The sequence below is a fragment of the Strix uralensis genome, chromosome 9 (genome assembly GCF_047716275.1).
Source record: "Strix uralensis isolate ZFMK-TIS-50842 chromosome 9, bStrUra1, whole genome shotgun sequence".
NCBI lineage: Eukaryota > Metazoa > Chordata > Aves > Strigiformes > Strigidae > Strix > Strix uralensis.
In genome coordinates, this window is record NC_133980.1 from 14,397,273 (window position 1) to 14,418,053 (window position 20,781).

The following is a 20,781-nucleotide window of genomic DNA, read 5'->3' on the forward strand; positions in this document are numbered from 1 at the left end:
AAAAAAAACTTATCCCCCATAGGAGTGCATGCAGAACTGAAGCTCCCATTGAGACATGGGCTCACAGCACTAACTTGTCTCCTCTTGACATCAGTAGGGAAGATGGCTACATTGCTAGTTTAAAGCAAATGCCCTCTTACTCAGATTGGCCAAGTCTTTAACCCCATGGGGTTGGGTGCTCTAAAATGCTTGTGTGAAGGACTTTCAAGAACCCCCCTATAGGAAAAGCACTGAGGTCCCCTTGAAACTTGCAGGGGGTAGTGAAGAATAATGGGCCATTGGTATCTAAACCTACTCACTACTTTGAAATTCCACAGAGACCTATGCATTTTGTGAGTCTGTCCCAGCATATACTCAAAGGCAAGAGGGGACAATAGGAGAGGAAGAAAATAGAGCCTTCAGTGTTCTCTAATATACAAAGGACACATCACCTCTCTGGGCTGGCAACTTGCTTCATTGAGTTGAGCTAAGTATGTGGAAAGGAGCAAATACTAGACTGAGATTCCAAACCTACCAGAGATTAGGATTCTGCCTCCCTGGAAGACAGACGGTCCAGGCAGAGGATATAATGTTCTCTCAGACCTACCTGGGAAATTGCATTCCAGTCCAGTAAAAAGCCAAGCCTCCTCTCCCGCACAAAAAAACCCAACACACACACATTTTCTTCATAATGCAGTAAGAATGAGATGTATACTTTTCAAAATGTTTTTTAATTAAAACCAAAAAAAGGAGCACACACCAGAGCTTGACATGGGCTAGCCAAACTGCTGGTCATTGGGACGTTGAACTGGCATGAGGAAGGCTGTCTTTCTGCATAACTCAGGAGCACCGGCACGGACACTGGGACTCCTGGCAAAGTACTCTGCCTGCCAGGCTACTGCTGCTTTCTGCTGAGCAGATCTCTCTCGTGTGGTGATGGGAAACTTCATCTTGGAGCTCAAACTCTTTCCAACAGACAGAAGTCCCGGAGAATGGGGAAAAGACCATTGCAATGAATCTGCATTTTCCAAGCACTCCTGGAGAGAATTCCCAGTTGGTTCTCCTGCCTCCATGACAGGTTACACAGGTTTGAATGGAGACTCATCTTTGGCAATAGCCACACAGGTAGGACCCAGTTCTGCTTCCACTGAAGTCAATATATGTCCTTCCCTGGACCATAACTGTAGCTGCACCGGGGCTCATGATCACTAGCCAGTTGTGCTTTAAAGTTAAATCCTCATCCACTCCATCTAACCAGCAATTTCTGAGAGCTTCTTCAGGCTCATGTAAGTATGTACCAGTAAATTCAGGTAAATGTGAACATCTTGGCTACAGCAATGGGGTGAAATTTTCAAATATGCCCAAGAGATGGAGGAGTCAAAGTTTTGTTTTAAGACATGACTTGGGCACTAGATCAGGTATCAAAACCTCCCTGATATCTAAGAAAGCAGTTTCCAAAGCTGCTGGTGTGTTGCTCCACCAGCCTGGTTTCTTTACCAGAAAGGCTGGGCTAAAAGAAATGACACATTTTTCATACACAATTTTTATCTGTTAGAATTTACTAGATATGTGCCTCATTTGTCTGTCAAATATTTAAAAAATACTTCAACCTGCTCTAATAATCACATTTTAAAACATGCATCAAGTTTGGATCAGAACAGCTTCTCTGGGATAATCAGTAAGCCCAAATTGCTGATTTAAGGCCTAAATATCAGTCACTGGCCAGCCAGCCACAAAAAGCCACTCTATCCTTGAACTCTTGGAATTATTTTTGGCTCAGACTAACCCTTGTTACCATACATCTTATCCTACACACAAAAGGAAAGCGTATGTGTTTTTCAAGGCTACTGTTGCACCACAAGTTTACATACAAACACAACTTTTGCAACACGAGACCAAAGTAAGATCTCATGTGTCCCAGGGTAAGTCAGAAAGTCCACAGGAGTCAAGGGAATGGTAACTGCCATAAAGGATCAGGCCTAATACATGCATTACAGAAGCAAGGTAGCTCCTTTGCTCGAGGTCTGGCTGATTCACTTTGCACATACCACTGCTTTAGCATTACATCCTTATCTAATGGTAAACCTGTTTCAACAACATGCAATACATATTAATGCAATATGCACTGCAACACACAATACGCATCCAAAGAAATATGCCAATGCAAAAATCTGACTTCTCACACATAGCAGGGCTAACAAGGAAGAGCCTTTTACAAAAGACAATCAAGAAATCACCTGAAACTTTGAGACCCAAGGGGCCTCAAGCAATCTGCAATACTAAGACCTAATAACAGATGCTAATTCATGAAAGAAACACAAACAGTGGGACTGAGGTAATGGCAGAGATTTCATTAGTGCAATTAACATTTATAATGGTATGTTCTTTAATAGAATTTAAATAAGGCTTTGAATAATTACACACACTAAAACTAACATTCCATAACCTTATTCCGCATGGAAAAGCAGCAGAAACAACCCTCTGAACTGTACAAGGTCCAATTATGAACAATTACATTCAAAAAGTAGATCAAAACAGAAACAACTCTTTCTCCCAAAAGCTGCATCATCATCTTTAAAGTCAACTTTCTCCCCTAGTGTGAGAAGTATAAAGAACAGATGAACTGGGCTTCAGCCCAGTAGATTTGGCCTTGTCAAATTACCAGTAGTGCTTTCCAACCCAGAGTCTCTCCTCATTTTTTTAAGGTGATGGAAGCTCATGGAAAAAGAAGTGAATTTCCAAACCAACAGAAGGTGAGTTGTACCTTCCCTAGGCCGAACAATGTACATAAATTATGGAAGCTTGAAAAGAAATCTATATCACACTGTGGCATGTGTGTTTACGGTGCATGTTCTCTTTTAGAAACTACTCACAGACAATGGGGCTGGGTGGGTGAAAAAAATCAAAGCAGCATATGAAATAGTAATATACTGTTTCAAAATCTGCACTGTCCTGCAGAACCAGGAATTATAATTTATTCAGATTGTTCTCAACAGATCCAATCTACGCTGGATATGTAAAAAACAAGAGACTAAGTCATCAAGGAAAACCAAACAAAAAAAACCTGCACACTGCAAGAGTTTTAAAAAACGAAACGAAGGAAAAAAAATCCAAGAAACACTGATGAAAGCTCAGAAAAATTTATCATCAATTCTGAAGTGGGGCCTTGTGACATCATCTGGGTTAATGAAGACAGAAATGGACTTCCCGGGATTCTCAGTCACTAGCTGTTGCAACTTTTTGGCTAATCGGTCATCAGGCTGGTTGGTGTCCCCTCCATCTGACTGCGGGGAGGGGATGCTGGTGGTGCTGCCCCGCCGCTGGAGCTCTAGTGTTAGTCGGTTGGCTGCTTTGACATGTTCGATGGCAGTTCGAAGGTGTTCGGCAGGGTCTGAGCGGACTGAGGACAGCTTCCGTGCATGCAGCATGACGGTTTCTTCAGAGAGGTGCTCCAGCATATTGCACTGGGGGATGAAATAGTTAGGGCACATCTTGTTAACCAAGCAGTGCTGGAGATCATCAATGAGACCCAGGAGGAAATGGGCTCCGTAGTCTTCCTGGGCCAAGTAGTTGGCTGGTAGCCTGTCGCAAGCCCACAGCATCATGCTCCGCAAGTGATATGGACTAATGGCTTTGGGGCGGGACAGCAGTTTGATGATGATAGCTTTGCAGGCCTGATAGGCTTGCATGAGGCTGCTGGAGATGCACTTTTTCAGCTGCACTTCACTTCTGGCAAATGACAGCCTCCATTCATTGTCCTTCTTCCCCTTGTAGGAACATGCAGGCACTAAGTAAAATCCACTTATGACTTCCTCCTCTGTGATCTTCCCATCCCAGAAGTGGTTCTCCATCAGCCAGCTCTGGGCCACAGCTGGCCAACCTTTGAAGGACACCACAGGGACAATGTCGTACAGCATGCGGCTGCTGCCCACTCCCAAAATGATGGATATAATAGTCCCATTCTTTTCTACCTTCTCCACCTTTGGCATCCCTCGCTGAGGCTTTTTCTGGATCTCAGAGAGAACAATGCTAATGGAGTCATAGAACCAGTCTGCGACTTTTGTCGGAGAGAAGAAATAATTGGTAGCTCCATTGATATGGTCCACGATCGTGCAGCAGTCCTTCCATTTGCTGATGGTTCCTTCATCAAACAGACGCAGGCTCAGCCAGGAGTGGCACAAAGCCGAGTGGCGCATGTCCAGTGTGACTGGTTGGTTGCGGTCATGTAGCTTCAGCGCGGGCACAAGCAGGGTAAAGTCCATGTCATAGTCTGTGCCTCGCGCATAAACATTCAGGTCATCGAGATCAATGTCCACCACACCTTCCCGCACACCACCCGAAAGCAGCAGGTACTCGTTGGCTACAGGCAGCTTCTGGTCAAGTTTTTGAACCATACCTGCAAAAGAGAGAAAGGGAAGTCCTTTCAAGAGAAGGCAAGCAGATCTGGGATACAGGATTTAACCAGGATTAAAACCCATCCCACACCCATCAGGAAAAAAAAGCAACCAGAGCTATCTATCACTGTTTGTGTGACACAAACGTACATCAGGCCCAGCACTCAGCCAACCTTTAGTCCCACCTGACTCAGGGCCTTCCCTGTATTCTTGGGAATGGGTGAAGTCCATCCTAAACATCATACTGGGAGCAATGGAAAAAAGCAGAAGGCTCTAGTAAAACACAGCAAAGCTACTTTCGGGACTAAATTTAACTTCTTAAACACCTTCTAAACCAGCTCTTCACCATAGTGTTGCTCATTTCCATGGTATCCAAATGCTTCCCCAACACTTCAAAAAGAAAAGATAATATTAATTGACTCACTGTTCTTATTTTCTCTCTGGTATAAGAAAAAAGTTGGACTGGCATCAGGGGGTTGGTTTGGGCGTGAGTGAATCAATAGCTACAAATGTTAGTTTGAGGAGGTCTGATTTTACAATTTGCTTTACATTTACTGATGAACAAGGCAACATGAACAAAGGCAATACGTCCTCCTCTTATGGGGGAATGGAGACAGGTTAAACTATCAGGCAATTCAGAAGCCAGCTCTGAAATTTGTTATTCAAGCTGTAATGACGGTATCATGCCATAAAATATCTGATCAGCTTCCTAGAGCACAGACATGAAAACAGATTTCTATTTTCATCACCAAAACCAGACACTTCCCTTCACCCTGCACTGCCCATACAAGTTGCACAAAGCCAGTTTTTCACTGTGTATTCTATATATACCACTATACTATCTTCACAGAGGGTGAAAGCAGACTGAAAAGAGACTCCACACAGTCGCTGAGATATTAGCACCTCATTCAATGGTCAAATTAGGCTTAGGAGCTCTGCACCTCAGCTGCCCTGTAGTCTGTTTCTAAAATCTGGGCTATTTCACTCCTGGTGTTCCTCTTGTGATTAAATGCTGTCGATTCCTTCCCAGCCTCAGCTCACACCACACACCTAGGCCATGAAGGAACTAAGGCCAGTGACCCTGAATGGAGACGCTGAATCTCTTATAAGCACTGTAAGAGGGATATGTCATTATTTCTTACAAGACAAAAGTACTACATTTTGTTGGTATGCATTACTTACTCCAGCTTTCAAAAGGCACTATAGTTTGCTTGTATCAAGAGTGGTCAAATGGAGACCTTCCACTGCAAGGAAGCCAGTCTTAGAGAGACATCAGTGGGAATAACTAGCCAGAGGCACGATGAGGTGAGCCAGAAAGCTGCCAATCACACTGTCAGCCCAGGAACCACGGACAGACACATCAGGAGTGTTTTTTTACTGAAACACTAACACAAGCAGTAGTGTCTGAGCACCCATGTTGGCATAGCCCCAGGTACTGCAGAGCCTTTCCTGAGTTAATGCATCCCCATGGGATCACAGATACTGCCTCAACTGAACATGTCTCCTGAGCAGAGTGCAGCAGCAGCACCCCAAGGTGCTGGGTGCTGCACTAGGCTGAATGGCACTGCAGTGCTTTTAGAGAGACTCACCTGTCCTTTCCTGCATGCACATGGGTAAGCCATGAGCGGAGCAAAATCTAAAGTTACGCTGACATTGATTCCAAGGAGACTGTAGGAAGAGGCCTGTGTGTGAAGGGGAATGTGTCTTGGGGCAATATTCAGGGTAACCATGCAATCCCCCTTGAACCAGTGCAAACATCCTTGGTGCTCTACACCCCAGTTTTGAGTCCAAGACCCATGAAGTAGAGCCTGGGTCAATCACATCATAGGGACAAGGAATAGTTGCTTTCTTCCAAGCATAAAAGTCAGTACTGACCCTTACTGTGGGGCAACACAGCTATTCAGGACATGCAGGGTCCTGATGGCCCATCCTGCCTCTACACTGACCCAAAATTTTCCACTCAGGACTGTGATCTGCAGCATCTGCCATGCAGATCTGCAAATGTTCCTGAGAGAGGTAGACAGAATGTAACTATCCTACAGAAGAAACTGTTCAAACCTGTAGAATTCAATAAAGGATGTATTTTTCTAAATATTTTTAAACTTGAAGGATGAAAAATGTCCTGTGAAGTTCTGCAGTGTGCCCTTTGCACCAAAACTTCTATCCTATGGTACAGCCAGAGCCTTTGACTGAAAAAGAATATCATACAATTTTTCTAAAAGGTAGAGATTCTCCATTATGAAATCTACTGTGGATGAGTTGCTCTCCTTCGCCTCAAGAGATCCTCTGTCCTTATGTGGGAGCAAGAGTTGATGGTCTGACCCCATTCAGTCAACAGCAAGTGGGACTTAAGCTCTGCTTTCTAAATGCCCCAAGCTAATCTGCCTGGAAAAAAACAGTGAACATCAACCTCCAAAGCCAGACAAGAGCAGAAGCTACTCCTGCAACGTTAGTTCTATACCACCTTACAGCACTCCTGCCTTCACTGACACATACTAAAGCTTGCACTGGACAAAGCCTGCACAGCCTGTTCTACTGCCAGAGGGATTACAAAATGCCAGCTAGCAAAGAGGAGGCTTCTGCCCCTGGTGGGTAGGAAACATTTCAGGAAGAACCATCCCATAGAATCAGAGGCACAGCTCTCCAAGTACTGTCGTGTAAGTACTCCCACAGAAGAGACACTTCTCTTCCCTATAGCAGAGAAAGAAAAAGAGAACACCAGTTTCAAGCATCCCTGCAATAGGAAATGCTTTCTGCCCACAGAACACTCTACACTTTCTCTAGAAAGAAAAGGTTTTGTGTGCTCACTATTAAGCCTAATTTGCAAGGCTGAAGACTCCTGAAAGGGAAAGGTGTAGTACACTACCAATGTCACCTGTTTTTCCCCCTCCAGAACTATAGACCTACCAGTAGAGGAGGAATATTAAAAAATAATCAGGAAATGGCTACAGGAAATGATCAAATATATCATCAATATCTCTCTACCTGGCTGGCTGCAAAGTTTAAATCCAAACCCTTGAGCTCTGCCTGGCACAGAATTTCCCCTCCAAGGCCTGGACCAACAACACCTGCAGCCCTGCCACAGAGCTAGAGGAGGAATTTTTGTTAACAGATCATAGCAGCATTGCTGATCCAATTTAAGCTGTGGAGCAGGGGGTTGAGATGAGGTCCCCCTGAGGAAAATATATTTAGAATAGGCATAGAGTGTTCTATAAATAGTTGAGATGGCCAAATTCAGGATTCACTAAGGCTTTAGGGGTTTGCAGTGTGTTCAGACTGCCCCCCTTATTCATAAATCTATTTGAAATGTGAAGGGATTTCAAGGAATCCCATTAGCCAACACTGCATGGAACACACTACCCTGGCACAAAGCTTTTATCCCAAGCTTCAACAGCCCAAATGCAAGCTGAGAGAACCACATGTACGTACAAGAGAAGCAGGCACTCCAGCCCAGCAAGCAAGTAAGTGCAAATACAAAGAAGAAAAATATCAAGATTGGTACTTGACCCAAGTACTTAAGATAATAACACCAGTGGGCCATTTGAGTTCTCTTCTTTCCATCTCAGTACCAGGACCACCTGGGAGGAGAAGGGAATAGAGGTTACAGATAACCTTATGAAATTTGTAGAAGCCCTGTGGAGTTCTCTGTAAAGACCGAACCAAGAACTTGTAGGGTCAAACACAAAAAAATTTATTTTAGCTGAAGGACCAGCTCTCATGGCATTGAAGTAGTTTCATCGATATTTAAGAAGTCTCTTGCTGCTACCAGGCAAAACACATAATTTGCAGTCATATCCTGTGTGACACGTTCTTTTGAAAAGTTTGTTTGGCAAAGCTGGTAGTTTGCCAAGAGACTGGTGTTTAGTTACCACTTCTATCTAAAGCACCTTAAAGGAGTTCTGTTTTCCTAGATGTGTAAGTAGTTTAAGACCTTCCCAAGCTACAAAACTTGGCATAAAAAGAGCTAAGTATGCTTACAAGCATGAGAAAACAGGGAATGTGAGAATTAGAAGCTGCACCTGTAGGCCAAGCTTGCTGGTTAGTTTACTGAACAGTCAGTTCAGACTAACACAGGTGAGCAAATGAGTTCTACAAACAGAACTTCATTCCATTGTTGTTCCTTCAGTGGCAGGAAAATAGGATTTATTTCTACTCCAAGCACTGTGATACAAGAAGAATAAAAGACAGAGAAAAGAGATTTTACTTTTACATAATACCTACATTTGGGATACATCCTTGAATGAACTGGGACTCTGATTCACATGACACAGAGACTGTTCTTCCTATTAAAAAAAAAAGCAATGCTGAGATGCTCTCCATCCATTACAGAATTTCAGATGAACTGATTTCATGACCATTGCAGTGTGTACTGTAATCTGCTGCTATTTCATGACCAGCTTTGTGTAAATAAGGAGGAACACAAAGACTTGTCTTTGAAGAAACTGACCACAAGAAAAAATTACACAAAAACTTATTTCTAACATATGTATTTCCTAATTTTGGGTTTCTTCTTGATGCTTCCTTCCTGATGCCTTAGAAACACAACCATTGCCACCAAAAGGAAATGTAAGCAAAGACAGATGCTGTTCTGTTAATCTAACCTGGTCTCATCAAACTGAAGGGGGTGATGTTCATGGCAGTTGCTGAATTAAGAGACACTTTTGTTGCATAGAGAGAGATCAAAAGAGTAGTGGGGTGCTCAGGAAGGCTCCACAAAGGAGGATCTGCAGAACCTTGCACACAGCAGAAGTATGTCATTGGAGTTCTGGGAGCCAAGTCAGACCCAGGCACTAGCTCTGCGCTGCTCCTGTTCTCCAATTTAGAGCCCAGCATCTGCAGTAGCCTTGCTCACATTCCACATCAGCCTGCTGGGGAGGAGGCAGTCCACAAGCGCACAGCCTTGATTTTCTTCCTTGACCCCTGCATCATCCACTCCTCCTGCACAGCCTGCAAGGTTCCCTGTAAGCTGCTGGGACCATGGGTTACTGTAACATCCCTGTCCTTGCAGACTTTCTGTGACAGGAAGTATTTGCAAGCTGGCTCAGAAAGCTAATGTGGTCCCTCGCAGATCATCTTCAACTTCTTAAGATCACAAAGGTATTGTATACATCACCAGCACAGGAGGCAAGCAAGAGGCTACTAAACCATAAAGATACCATGGCCAGGCTGCCGAAGACCTTTAGGGGCATAATGATCCCCAGACACATGCAAATGGTGTACAGAAGTTTATCTGTGAAGTACACAGCCAGGAGCTTGCCCCTTCTCTCCAGAAGGAAAAGGCCCAAGGTTAATGGCAGGGGGCTGGCTGCAGCCTGCAGGCAGCTGTGCAGTGAATTCAGCAAGTAAAGGTGAAGTTAGCTGCTGCTCCTCATTACCGAGCTTCTCTGCTTACCTCTTGACTTTGCCATCTAATCTGATTTGAGAAGAAGCACAAGTCTGTGTAACATCAGATGTTAAAAATAGCTGCAGCACAGAATAAACATGCCTGGTACCTGCCCTTCAGCCCCACACTGGAGTTCAGAAGATGCCAGAGTACCCTCTCCAACCCTGCTCAAGGATCCAAAGCACTGTGGGTTCAGCCTAGGGACAGTGTTGTCTGTGAAGGATCAGAAGAACTGGGACACTCGGATGCTTTGCACACTTCAACATGTGCACATGGACAGAAGAGAGGGAAAGGAGAACTAGACAAAATTAGAAGTGTCCTTCTCTCATTTCCTCTCCCTCACACACCAGGAGAAAGCCTACAGAATTAAAATTGAGATTTTCTCTAGAGAAATCCAACACCTGAGCTGGCTTTCTCATTGATATCTTCTTCCCCCTGTTCCTTCTTACTTTGCAGGTAACAATCTTCACAAAACAAGAGGTTTGGATGCTCATTTCCTCATTCAATAGCAATGATGTGGTGTTCTGGCACTGACCATCAGCTGACCTCGCATTTAAAGCGTGCTCTTTCCAAACCAAAGTCTGTTACTTGCAGCCAGTCTTGCACAGACCTGTCTTAAGTAACGTTTTTAGTAATCATATTGAAAGAAAGTGAGCATCACGCTGCTGCTATTGCAGCAGCACCTGGGAAGAAACATAGGTACACACCCCTCATAAAAGAAATCAGAAAGTCCCCACTGACATCAATAGGGTTGCATGTTTTAATTCCTCCATAGACTCATCCAAGGCCCTGGGGCAAGTGAACTCCCGTGCAGGGAAGCTCTCCAGAGGGGTTCCAGGAAGCAATCATGTCTCTGAGGAGACCATAAATGCTGGGAATTCCTTTTGATTCAACAGATCTGAATTGCCCTCGCTGAGCAAACGACCAAAAAGCAGCACAGGGAAGCTTGCCCTGTGGCACTGCATGCCCCAGTTCCAGGCATGTTTTCTGGGATATGCAGAAATGTATCACTGGGAAACTAACCACACTTTGTGGGGATGCAGAGCCTGAGCTCAGGATCTAAGACAATCTGAGCCCACCCAGGTTTGCAGGGAGCTGACATACCTCCTGTCAAAGGCAGGGGTAGTGCCCATTCATCTCACCAGGGCAGCCAAAAAGCACTATGCTGGGTGTATGCCCCCCTTGTGCCCCCTGGCAGCCTAGAGAGAAGACATATAGAAGGGATCTTCCTTATATAGGTGATCTCTTCTATACAGAAGGCCAGGGATCAACCATATATACTACTTCCTTCCTTCTTTCTACTGCTTAATCCTTCTACAGGACCCAGCATAGGCAGGGCTCTTGATTTTTCCTCCCAGGTCTACCCAGTTTGATGTATAACCTTGGGTATGCCTTTTTTTCTTCTGTATAAAATTATTACCCTCCTGTAAGCCCCAAAAGCTAAGGAAGTTTGACCTCCTGGATGCTCAGAAAGTGCTTGGAATTGCTCAGATGGCACTAGCCACACACCAGATGTTATTAGCAGAGAACCAATTTCTAAGCTCACGATAAATCTCAGGATCCTCCACTTTGGCCAGGCAATTCTTACCCTTGACTGCTAAAAGAAATACAGGAAAACCCAGGCTAGTCAAAAACAAAAAGCTTTTGCAGTTTTCGTAAAGACACCAGACAGGCACTCTGCAGTTTCTTGACAATTCTGCTGCAAACAGCAGATCTTGCAGAAGAGGAATGTTGTTCAAAGGAAAGATCCCCGCAGAGGTCTCCCAGCTATGCCCGCGTGACGTGTCTTGAATTTCAGGGGCTTCTTTAAGACAGGATGGGAGGCCGGCTCTGATGCAGCTGGGTTGCACTGATTCTTCTGTTTCCCTTGGTAATTGCAAATCTATTTATGAGCAGAACAAGTTTTTGTTACGCAGAAGAACTGAAAGAGTCAGCTATTTAGGAGAGTCTTTAGTTACAAGGCACATTTTGAGAGGACTGTTGGCGGAAGCAGGCAGGGGGTGGGAGGGGAGTGGGGAGGCTGAACTGATACCAGTTTAGTCAAATACGGGAAGTGAGTGAAGAAAGTTGCTCTTTGCAGACTGATACACCAGTGTCCTACTGATTCTGCTCCTTTTAGAAATCTTGTGACATGGTGACAGAACACACTGCTGGGAGCCAGCACCCCCTCGTAAAAGAAATCAGCTTCTTTCTCCAAAGTCTTCTTTAAAAACAATTTTAAAAGTAGCATCATAGTTTTTTTCCAGTTCTCATGTGCCCTGGTGGATGACACCCAGCTAGCTGAAATCCTGTATGCCAATGGAGAGGGCTATTTCATGGTGCAAGGGGAAAAAAGCAAAAAAGAAAAAAAAAAAAAAGCTCAGATTCAACAGGTGTGCCTGTACAGCAAAGGGCAGTGCTGTCACAAACACCTAAACCCACCCTGGCACCAAAACCAGCAGTGCTTGGCTAAAATACTCATGTCTTGGAGACCACACTAGCAGGGCTAGACAGCTTCCAGACCTGAAACCAGCATTCTCGGAGAGAGCCCCTACATGGCTGTGCATCTCTGATTTGGTTAGTGAAGAGTTTAAGAGTCACCCTCCAAACTGATGTTGGGTTTCCAGCCTGGCAGTCTGCTTATCCAACATACTTACTCCAGAGTCATATTAGCCAAACTAAGATAAGTGTGTCTGAAAGCTGAAAGCCTACAAAAAATATGAAAAGCATGTCAAAGAGATGCTTTAGGGTCTGAAGAATATGGGTGATGAGGTCTGAGAGCAGCTGACAAGCATAACAGAAGGAAGAGGGGACAGAAAGGGTACTTAATAAGAACAGCTTGCTGCTACACCCCACTTAACACTGTACACTGTGTCCATGCGGTGTCCATATTTTTAAGCATGTGTAACACACAAAATTCCCTTTGGAAATGGCACAAGATGCCATTTATCCTGGAAATGCAATCCCAGAGATAAAATCTGCCAGGGGACAGATTGCTTTATCAGTTCCACCCTCTGGGACTGAAAGTACATATTTGGCAAGGGCTACAGAGGGTCTACATGGGCCATTTCTGCTCACACCCTTACAGAGCACTGTTAAGTATTCAGCAAGGTGTTGCATTGAGAGATATTCACCAGGACTCCTCTCTTGGATTTGCTTACAAGGTGATAACAGTGGGCTCAAACCAGCTTGAGCTTCTTGAGTGCAAACATGCAGCTCCTTGCAGGAGAGGCTGTTCTGCCCTTGTTTTCCTAGTCCCTTCATGGTTACTGTGCTCTTCACAAGAACATAACAACCTCAGTGAGGTATGTAACACATCCATCTATCCTAGCATCCTGCCTCAGGCAACTGCTGCTGACTGCTTTCAGGGGAAGAGCATACGAGCAAAGAAAGTACAGCATAATAACTTTCCCTCTGCAACCTTCAAGCAGTCTCTGGCTTTGGGACTTCCCAAACCAGAGGCACTATTTGCAGCTTTGTCTTTAACAGCACTGATGGACTTATCTGCTGGGAATGTCTCTCATTGCTTTCTAAATCATTTCTAGTTTTGGTATAGTCAGTGCCTTGTAGCACTGTGTTTCACAAAGTACATGGTGTGTCAAAAAGGATTTCCTTTCGCTGACTTGCTAGGAAATGAAGAAACTCGCCTAACCATGGCACCTTCCACAGATCACTTAAGATTTCACATGGCTTACTCAGTCACCTTTCTTCCACGTTGAAAATGACAACTTATTTAAACTTCATATAACTGATTGTCCTTCTCAGCACTTGCATGGGTCCTAGTATTGCTAGGGTCTATGTGAAATGAGGTGGTCAACACTGCATGTCACATGAAAGGTGACTTCTGTGTACATGTCTTCACAGCCCTCTGGGAAATACCTCAACAGCCCTGCTTGCTAAATTACCCCTGCTCTACTGCTGGTTTGCTCAATATAATGGAGTACTCCTCCCCAAAATTTAATTTCACCTTCAGGATATTCCCCCTGAAGAAGCCAACACTTTACACAGGGCATTGATGACACTGGAAAAGAACAGTGGAAGTAGGATAGGGGAAGGTTTTGGAAGCTGTGAAGGAGAAAAAAGTCCTCAGCCTCCCTCAAGTTCTCATCTCAATCTGACTAGTCAGCACCAGGTGCCTCTTGCAGAAGACACGTGGCAGCCCTCCAGCGATGAGCAAAGCCGTTCCCTTCCAGACCCGGGAACACATTCTCCTCTCACTTCAAGTCGGCCAGAGGGGCACGTGTACATATCAGGCAGAAATTGACTCCAAGGTTGCAAAAACACTTCGGGCTCCTCTGGGATGGTCTTCTGTTCTCAGTTACTGTCTGGTATCTGATTGCCTGTCCTGAAAGGGCTGAGTTGCTACACCACTTTATGTCCAGGTGCCAGAGGAATGCCACCACACCCTCACATCCTGTAAATAACACAAGAGCCTCCATCGTAAATGCACTTTGAGCTGTTCTGCCAAGTCTCCTGCTGACAGTTATCTAACACACTGGAAATTCTCTCCCCAGCTGCTTAACTACCAACTTGTTTTCTGTTCCTGTAGCACAGTTGTTTTCTAAAAGCATAAGTCACAGCCAGAGCAAATCACAGCACTATTCCTATGAACTGGGCCTGAACCAGCACTGCCCATCCTCAGTGTCTGCCTGTTCTAACATCTCTACCTTGCTGCAGAGCAGCAGGAGATTTGTCCTTGATTTAAAAATTCTTCACTAAATCATTCAGCAAAGCTAAAACTTACATGTGGAGTATACATGGCAACAAACAGCCATTAGAGGGTTGATGGATAACCACAGCTTTAATTCAATCTAATGTTCTTCATTTTCCCTTAAAATTTGTCAAACTTGGCTCCTGAGGTCAATGACATGATCAGAATGTCATACCCTTCAATCACTTTCATTCTCTTCATCTACCAATGACTAAATCTATTTAGCTTTATCCCATGGGACAGGTCACAGAATCACAGAATCATCTAGGTTGGAAAAGACCTTGAAGATCATCTAGTCCAACCGTTAACCTAACACTGACAGATCCCAACTACACCATATCCCTAAGCGCTATGTCAACCCGCCTCTTGAACACCTCCAGGGATGGGGACTCCACCACCTCCCTGGGCAGCCCATTCCAACACCTAACAACCTGTTCTGTAAAGAAATGCTTCCTAATATCCAGCCTAAACCTTCCCTGGTGCAACTTGAGGCCATTACCTCTTGTCCTATCACTCATTACTTGGTTAAAGAGACTCATCCCCAGCTCTCTGCACCCTCCTTTCAGGTAGTTGTAGAGGGCGATGAGGTCTCCCCTCAGCCTCCTCTTCTCCAGACTAAACAACCCCACTTCCCTCAGCCGCTCCTCACACGACATGTGCTCCAGACCCTTCACCAGCTCCATTGCCCTTCTCTGGACACGCTCGAGTAATTCAATGTCCTTTTTGTAGTGAGGGGCCCAAAACTGGACACAGTAATCGAGGTGTGGCCTCACCAGTGCCGAGTACAGGGGTAAGATCACTTCCCTGTCCCTGCTGGCCACGCTATTGCTGATACAAGCCAGGATGCCATTGGCTTTCTTGGCCACCTGGGCACACTGCTGGCTCATGTTCAGCCAGCTGTCAATCAACACCCCCAGGTCCCTCTCTGACTGGCAGCTCTCCAGCCACTCCTCCCCAAGCCCGTAGCGCTGCTGGGGGTTGTTGTGGCCCAAGTGCAGCACCCGGCATTTGGCCTTATTGAAACTCCCACAGCTGGCCTTAGCCCATCGCTCCAGCCTGTCCAGCTCTCTCTGCAGAGCCTCCCTACCCTCGAGCCGATCAACACTCCCACCCAACTTGGTGTCATCTGCAAACTTACTGAGGGTGCACTCAATCCCCTCATCTAGATCATCAATAAAGATGTTAAACAGGAGTGGCCCCAAAACCGAGCCCTGGGGGACACCACTCGTGACTGGCCACCAACTGGATTTAACTCCATTCACCACAACTCTCTGGGCCCGGCCATCCAGCCATTTTTTTACCCAGCAAAGCGTGCGATCATCCAAGCCTCAAGCAGACAGTTTTGCCAGGAGAATGCTGTAGGAAACAGTGTCAAAGGCCTCACTAAAGTCAAGGTAAACAACATCCACAGCCTTGCCCTCATCCAATAAGCAGGTCGCCCTGTCATAGAAGGAGATCAGGTTTGTCAAGCATGACCTGCCTTTCATAAACCCATGCTGACTGGGCCTGATCATCTGGTTGTCCCGCATGTGTTGTGTGATGGTACTCAGGATCAGCTGCTCCATAAGCTTCTTGGGCACCAAAGTCAGGCTGACAGGCCTGTAATTTCCGCGATCATCCTTCCGACCCTTCTTATAGATGGGCATCACATTGGCCAATTTTCAATCTGTTGGGACCTCCCCGGTCAGCCAGGACTGCTGGTAAATGATGGAAAGTGGCTTGGCGAGCACCCCAGCCAGCTCCTTCAGCACCCTCGGGTGTATCCCATCCGGTCCCATAGACCTGTGTGTGTCTATGTGATGCAGTAGGTCACTGACTATCTCCTCCTGGATTGTGGGGAGGTCGTTCTCCCAGTCTCTGTCTTCTGGCTGAGGAGGCTGGATTCCCTCAGTACAACTAGTCTTGTTATTAAAGACTGAGGCAAAAAAGGCATTAAGGACCTCAGCCTTCTCCTCATCACTTGTTACCATGTTTCCTCCTGCGTCTAGCATACTTATAGAAACATTTCTTGTTGTCCTTGATTGCTGAAGCCAGATTAATTTCCAGCTGGGCTTTAGACCTCCTGATTTCCGCCCTGAATTCCACCCAGGTCAGAAAAAGGGGGAGTGAAGGATGATTCCAGGAAGCTAGTCAAGCCCCAAAAGAGCACTGGACACAGAGGAAATCCATTCTTGGAGTGCAGAAGGAAAGCAGGCATCTCCAGAAGCCCCTCCGAGACATCTGGTACAGAAGATGACATGAAACAAATCCTCTCTCCAGCCCCCAGAATTCATTGTACTCTATCCATACAGCCCTGGCTTGGCCCCTTTGACAGATCCTATATCTAAACACTGAGGGAAGCCAGGACAGATAGGCCAAACACATCGGAGACACCCAATGCCAGAACTACAATATCATTTTTCTCTGTTCTTGCAGATGAGCATGGATTGGACTAGAAAGATGAGGCAGGGAATTCAGATCCTTGGTCAGAAAGTGCTGAAATCAAAAAGGCTTAAACAATGCAACTGTGTCTTGAGATCATGAAACTTTCCTGCAGTACTAACCAATTTCCCATCCCCCACCAAGAACATTGCCAAAGCCATGTGGAGCCAGATCTATTCACCTACATGGAATATATTTGTTAACGTCCCAGGTACAGCATCAGCTGTATGAAAAGTGTTGGCTGGCTGTGACATTCATACAGAATTCCTCTTTGTCCACGTTGCCAGGGGAAGAAGTTAGAGGCCAGACTTCCTTCTAGCAGAAAACAGAGCAGCTCCCCTGAAGTGAATGGGAACACTTGGCAGAAATTTCAAGGGTATTCCTCCTCCCTTTCCACGGCAGACAGACAGAGGAAAACCTAAGCCCTCGAAACCTGCCTGTCCATGTCCTATTACTCCTACCCTCCTGCCCCAGTGTCATCTTGCAGAGGTCATATTTGACAGTGCACAAAAGCCAGCAGAAGTTTCTAACAGGAACTGTCAGTCCCTAAATTCTCAGATTTTATAGTCATTTTTGTGCAGCTGAGCACTGTCATCTGTTAAAGAGCATAGCAGGAAGCACTATGGAGATTTGATCTCCATCAAGCGCCAAGCTCAGGGCCCCAGCAGCTGTCAAGGATCTCTTATCCCTGCAGCACAGGCAGTGGCCAGGAAGCACAGGAACTGGAACAATCAGAGTAAAAGAGAAGGGAAAAGCAACCACTGCTACAGCAGAGTAGAACCTGGGCCACCTTGCATGAAGGCACACAGTAAAATGCCACTGTCACTCTAGCACAGGACTCCAGAGGTGAAAAGCACTGTGATCTTAAGAAAGCAACAGTAAGAAGTGATGTGGCCAGGTGGCCCTGCAAGATCCAGGTATTGCAACTGCCCTCCTTCCCGTGTAAGGTGTGAACTGGCTGGTGGGAAGGAGGAGCTGATGGAGCTCTGAGGCAGGGGCTGGCAGTGCTCACAGCTAGCTGATGCCCTGTAAGCATTTGCAGTGAGATGAGGGCTGTATTTTTGGAGCAGTTCTCTGTTAACCAGGAACAGGGCTTGAAATGAGTAACAGTTCAGGCATGAAGCACTCATGGTCCCCTGCACAGGACTCTCATCCCATTTTACCTGCTCTGCTCACTCAGGAGAAATTCCAGGAGACCAGCCCCACATCTGTCGCAAACCCTTTTTGTGCTTACCTGGCATGAAACAGAGCCTCACACACACATTTATTTAGAGCAGGCCTGGTGATACCTCAGCTCATCAGGATGCTAGTTACATTGTGAGGTGAAGGAGAGAAGAGAAAGCAAAACTGTTGCTTATTAAATACAAAATTCACAAAGTATTTTCCAGGAAGTCATACTCTCCAATAGCCTAATTCCAAAGTCCTTTCTCATATAAAAATCTAGTGGAATAAGGACATAAGCAAGATCTGGGTCCAGAGAACTGTCAGAAACTTATGCAAAAGACCTCATGGAGTAGGATCCTGAAGTCCTCTTGTAATGGAAAGCTGATGACAATCAAAGCTCATTCTCCCATCTGGGCTGCTTCACCCTGGTGACTCTGAAAAGCTCAGGGGAGCAAGATCCTATTCACTAATCCCCCCCAAGTGTTAGGAGGCAGTGTCACCAACCCAAACATCCGTGAAGTAAGAGACAGGCCCTGAAATCATAGCAATAACTTCAAGTTTCATTTTCTTCAGGCATTTTAGCAAGGAAGACAGAAAAAGGCAGCTACCTCTGAAAATTCAAGCCCAATAATGTAGTAAGTTCAGTTAGTTCACTTAGCTTTCTCCTGAAAATGTGAGAAGTAGAAATACTCTGTTTACACTCTGCTTTATTTAATAGGGAACCTCATCTCACTTCAGTAATAAGCCTTAAGGAAAACAACAGCATACTGGTAGATGTTCTCCTAGCAGGTCTATTGCATTTGAAGTTTCTCTCAAAAATTAAACTACCTTTGTAGCAGTACTCTTACACAGTGCATAATCTTTAATCCTGCAAATTCCCTAATATATCTGTAGCAATAATGAAAAATGCCAAAAAGCTTTGTTCACAAGTGCTGATAAAGTTAGGCTTAGAAGAGGCAGGTACATGAAGAATACAGACCCTTCCAACACATTCATTAATTAGAAATCTCACCTATATTTTACAGATGTTGCTGTGAAAACACCTCGTAAAATTTCCCCATGGATGCTCAGCTCCTGCAGGGCTTGCTATCCCTTGCATGAAAACACTTCCCAGCACAAGACGAATAGATATTGTCTGAATACAGTCCTGTCACACAGAAAGCAACGACTAATACTGTCCTCATTAGTTTCCCACTGACAGCTGGCCCCCCCACCCTGTGATTAACAGACAAACAAAGAGGATTACAGACCTCCTAAATTTGCTAACACAGTATATAGTATTAGTTGCACAAGGTAGAAGCAGGAGTAAGAGGGTGTGAGCTGGCCTTTTAACAAGGATGTTCATCCCTGAACTCAGACAAAGCTGATATACACCTCATGTCCAGAAAACATCTGAGCACAATCCTAGCTACTTGTTCCTGGCTGCAACTGGGGAAGGGGCTGGCAGTGGCAGAGATAGAGAAATACTGATTTGTAGCTGAAGCTAATCAGCAACAAAGCATAAGTCACATACTGATCTGCACTGCCTTTCTGTCTGCGGTTGTTCTACTTGTGTCCATGGAGATCTATCTTGTATGACTGGCTGGGCCCAGGCCTAGGCCCCAGCAAGCTCTTCTACCCAAATACATGCTGCTCTGCTCTCCCTGGCTCACAAAACCCACCCGGAGTCCTGAGTGTTGCCATCAGGCAAAAAGACCTCTCAGATTTGCTTCCCCACCAGGGATGGAAGGTGCCATGCTGAATGGGGTTTGGGGTGCTTCCAAACTGAGCTCAGACATCAGCCAGCCCTTATCCACAGGCACAGCCCAGAGGAGGGCAAAAGTATGCTGATTCCCAAAGAGGCAACATTTGCTTGTGCTCCAACATGTCATTGGCATTCTCTGCCTATAGATAAGGGCACCACTAGGAAGACCCTGTAAAGTAGAATTGGTTGCTAAACCACAACTCCCTGACCCAAATTATATTCTGAGTACTGAGAAATTAAGCAAGAAATATTCCACAGAACTCTGAGTTTGAGGAAGAAGCACCATTTTACCCCTTTTCAGAAAGGTGGCTTATGAAATCATGATTGCTACTAAAACACTCTCTTTGCTTTCCCGAGCTTAGGACATTCTACTTTGCTGCTGGTTCTTTAGATTGTAATATTGAGCTTCAAATCTTATTTCAAACTTTACTGTCAGTTGCCCAGTCACAGTAACAAGAAGACAGGAAACATTCTCCCCTTCTATGGGCATGTTCATTGTCCTTTCCTATATGAGATCCCCGCAGAAGTTGTGAAAAACTCCAGCAAAACTGGTACATGCAATAATGTCTTCTGACAGCAGATGGCACGAATGCATCAGCGTGTCTGAGCTGCAGAGCTCAGCAGGCCTATGGGATTTGTGAGCAGAAAGAAAAAGAGCCGTTCAAAACAAAAGGCGATACGAGTTTTCACACGGCAGTACGGGCAAGGGAAGAAGCCACACACATGCATACAAAGATCCTTCCCCACCACCTGACAGGGTTTACAGCGAAGAGGAAGCCAGCTCTGACACAATTATTGCTAGATATCACCAGTACCAGGCTATCTTCTATCAAACCAGATTTAGTACATAATTTTCATCTACTGTATGTCAGAAGTCCTCTGATAGTATACAACGTACAGGGTGGGAGCGAGATGCAAGTTTAAGAGGGGATAAACCAGAAGATAGACACCAAACCTGTCTACAAATCCTATTTAATGCCAGATTTCCAGCTTGTGATGACTGAAG

General features: G+C 45.3%; 1 protein-coding gene across 1 annotated transcript in view; it reads right to left on the reverse strand.

Annotated features, from left to right (window-relative positions):
* Positions 1-694: 694 nt before the first annotated feature.
* The window catches only part of MB21D2 (Mab-21 domain containing 2), a 63,422-nt gene continuing 43,335 nt past the window's right edge, over positions 695-20,781 (reverse strand). Inside the window, exon 2 of the mRNA XM_074877449.1 lies at positions 695-4,375. Coding sequence (XP_074733550.1) covers positions 3,111-4,375 — 1,265 coding nt within the window. The 3' untranslated portion in view covers positions 695-3,110. The remainder of the gene's footprint in view (positions 4,376-20,781) is intronic.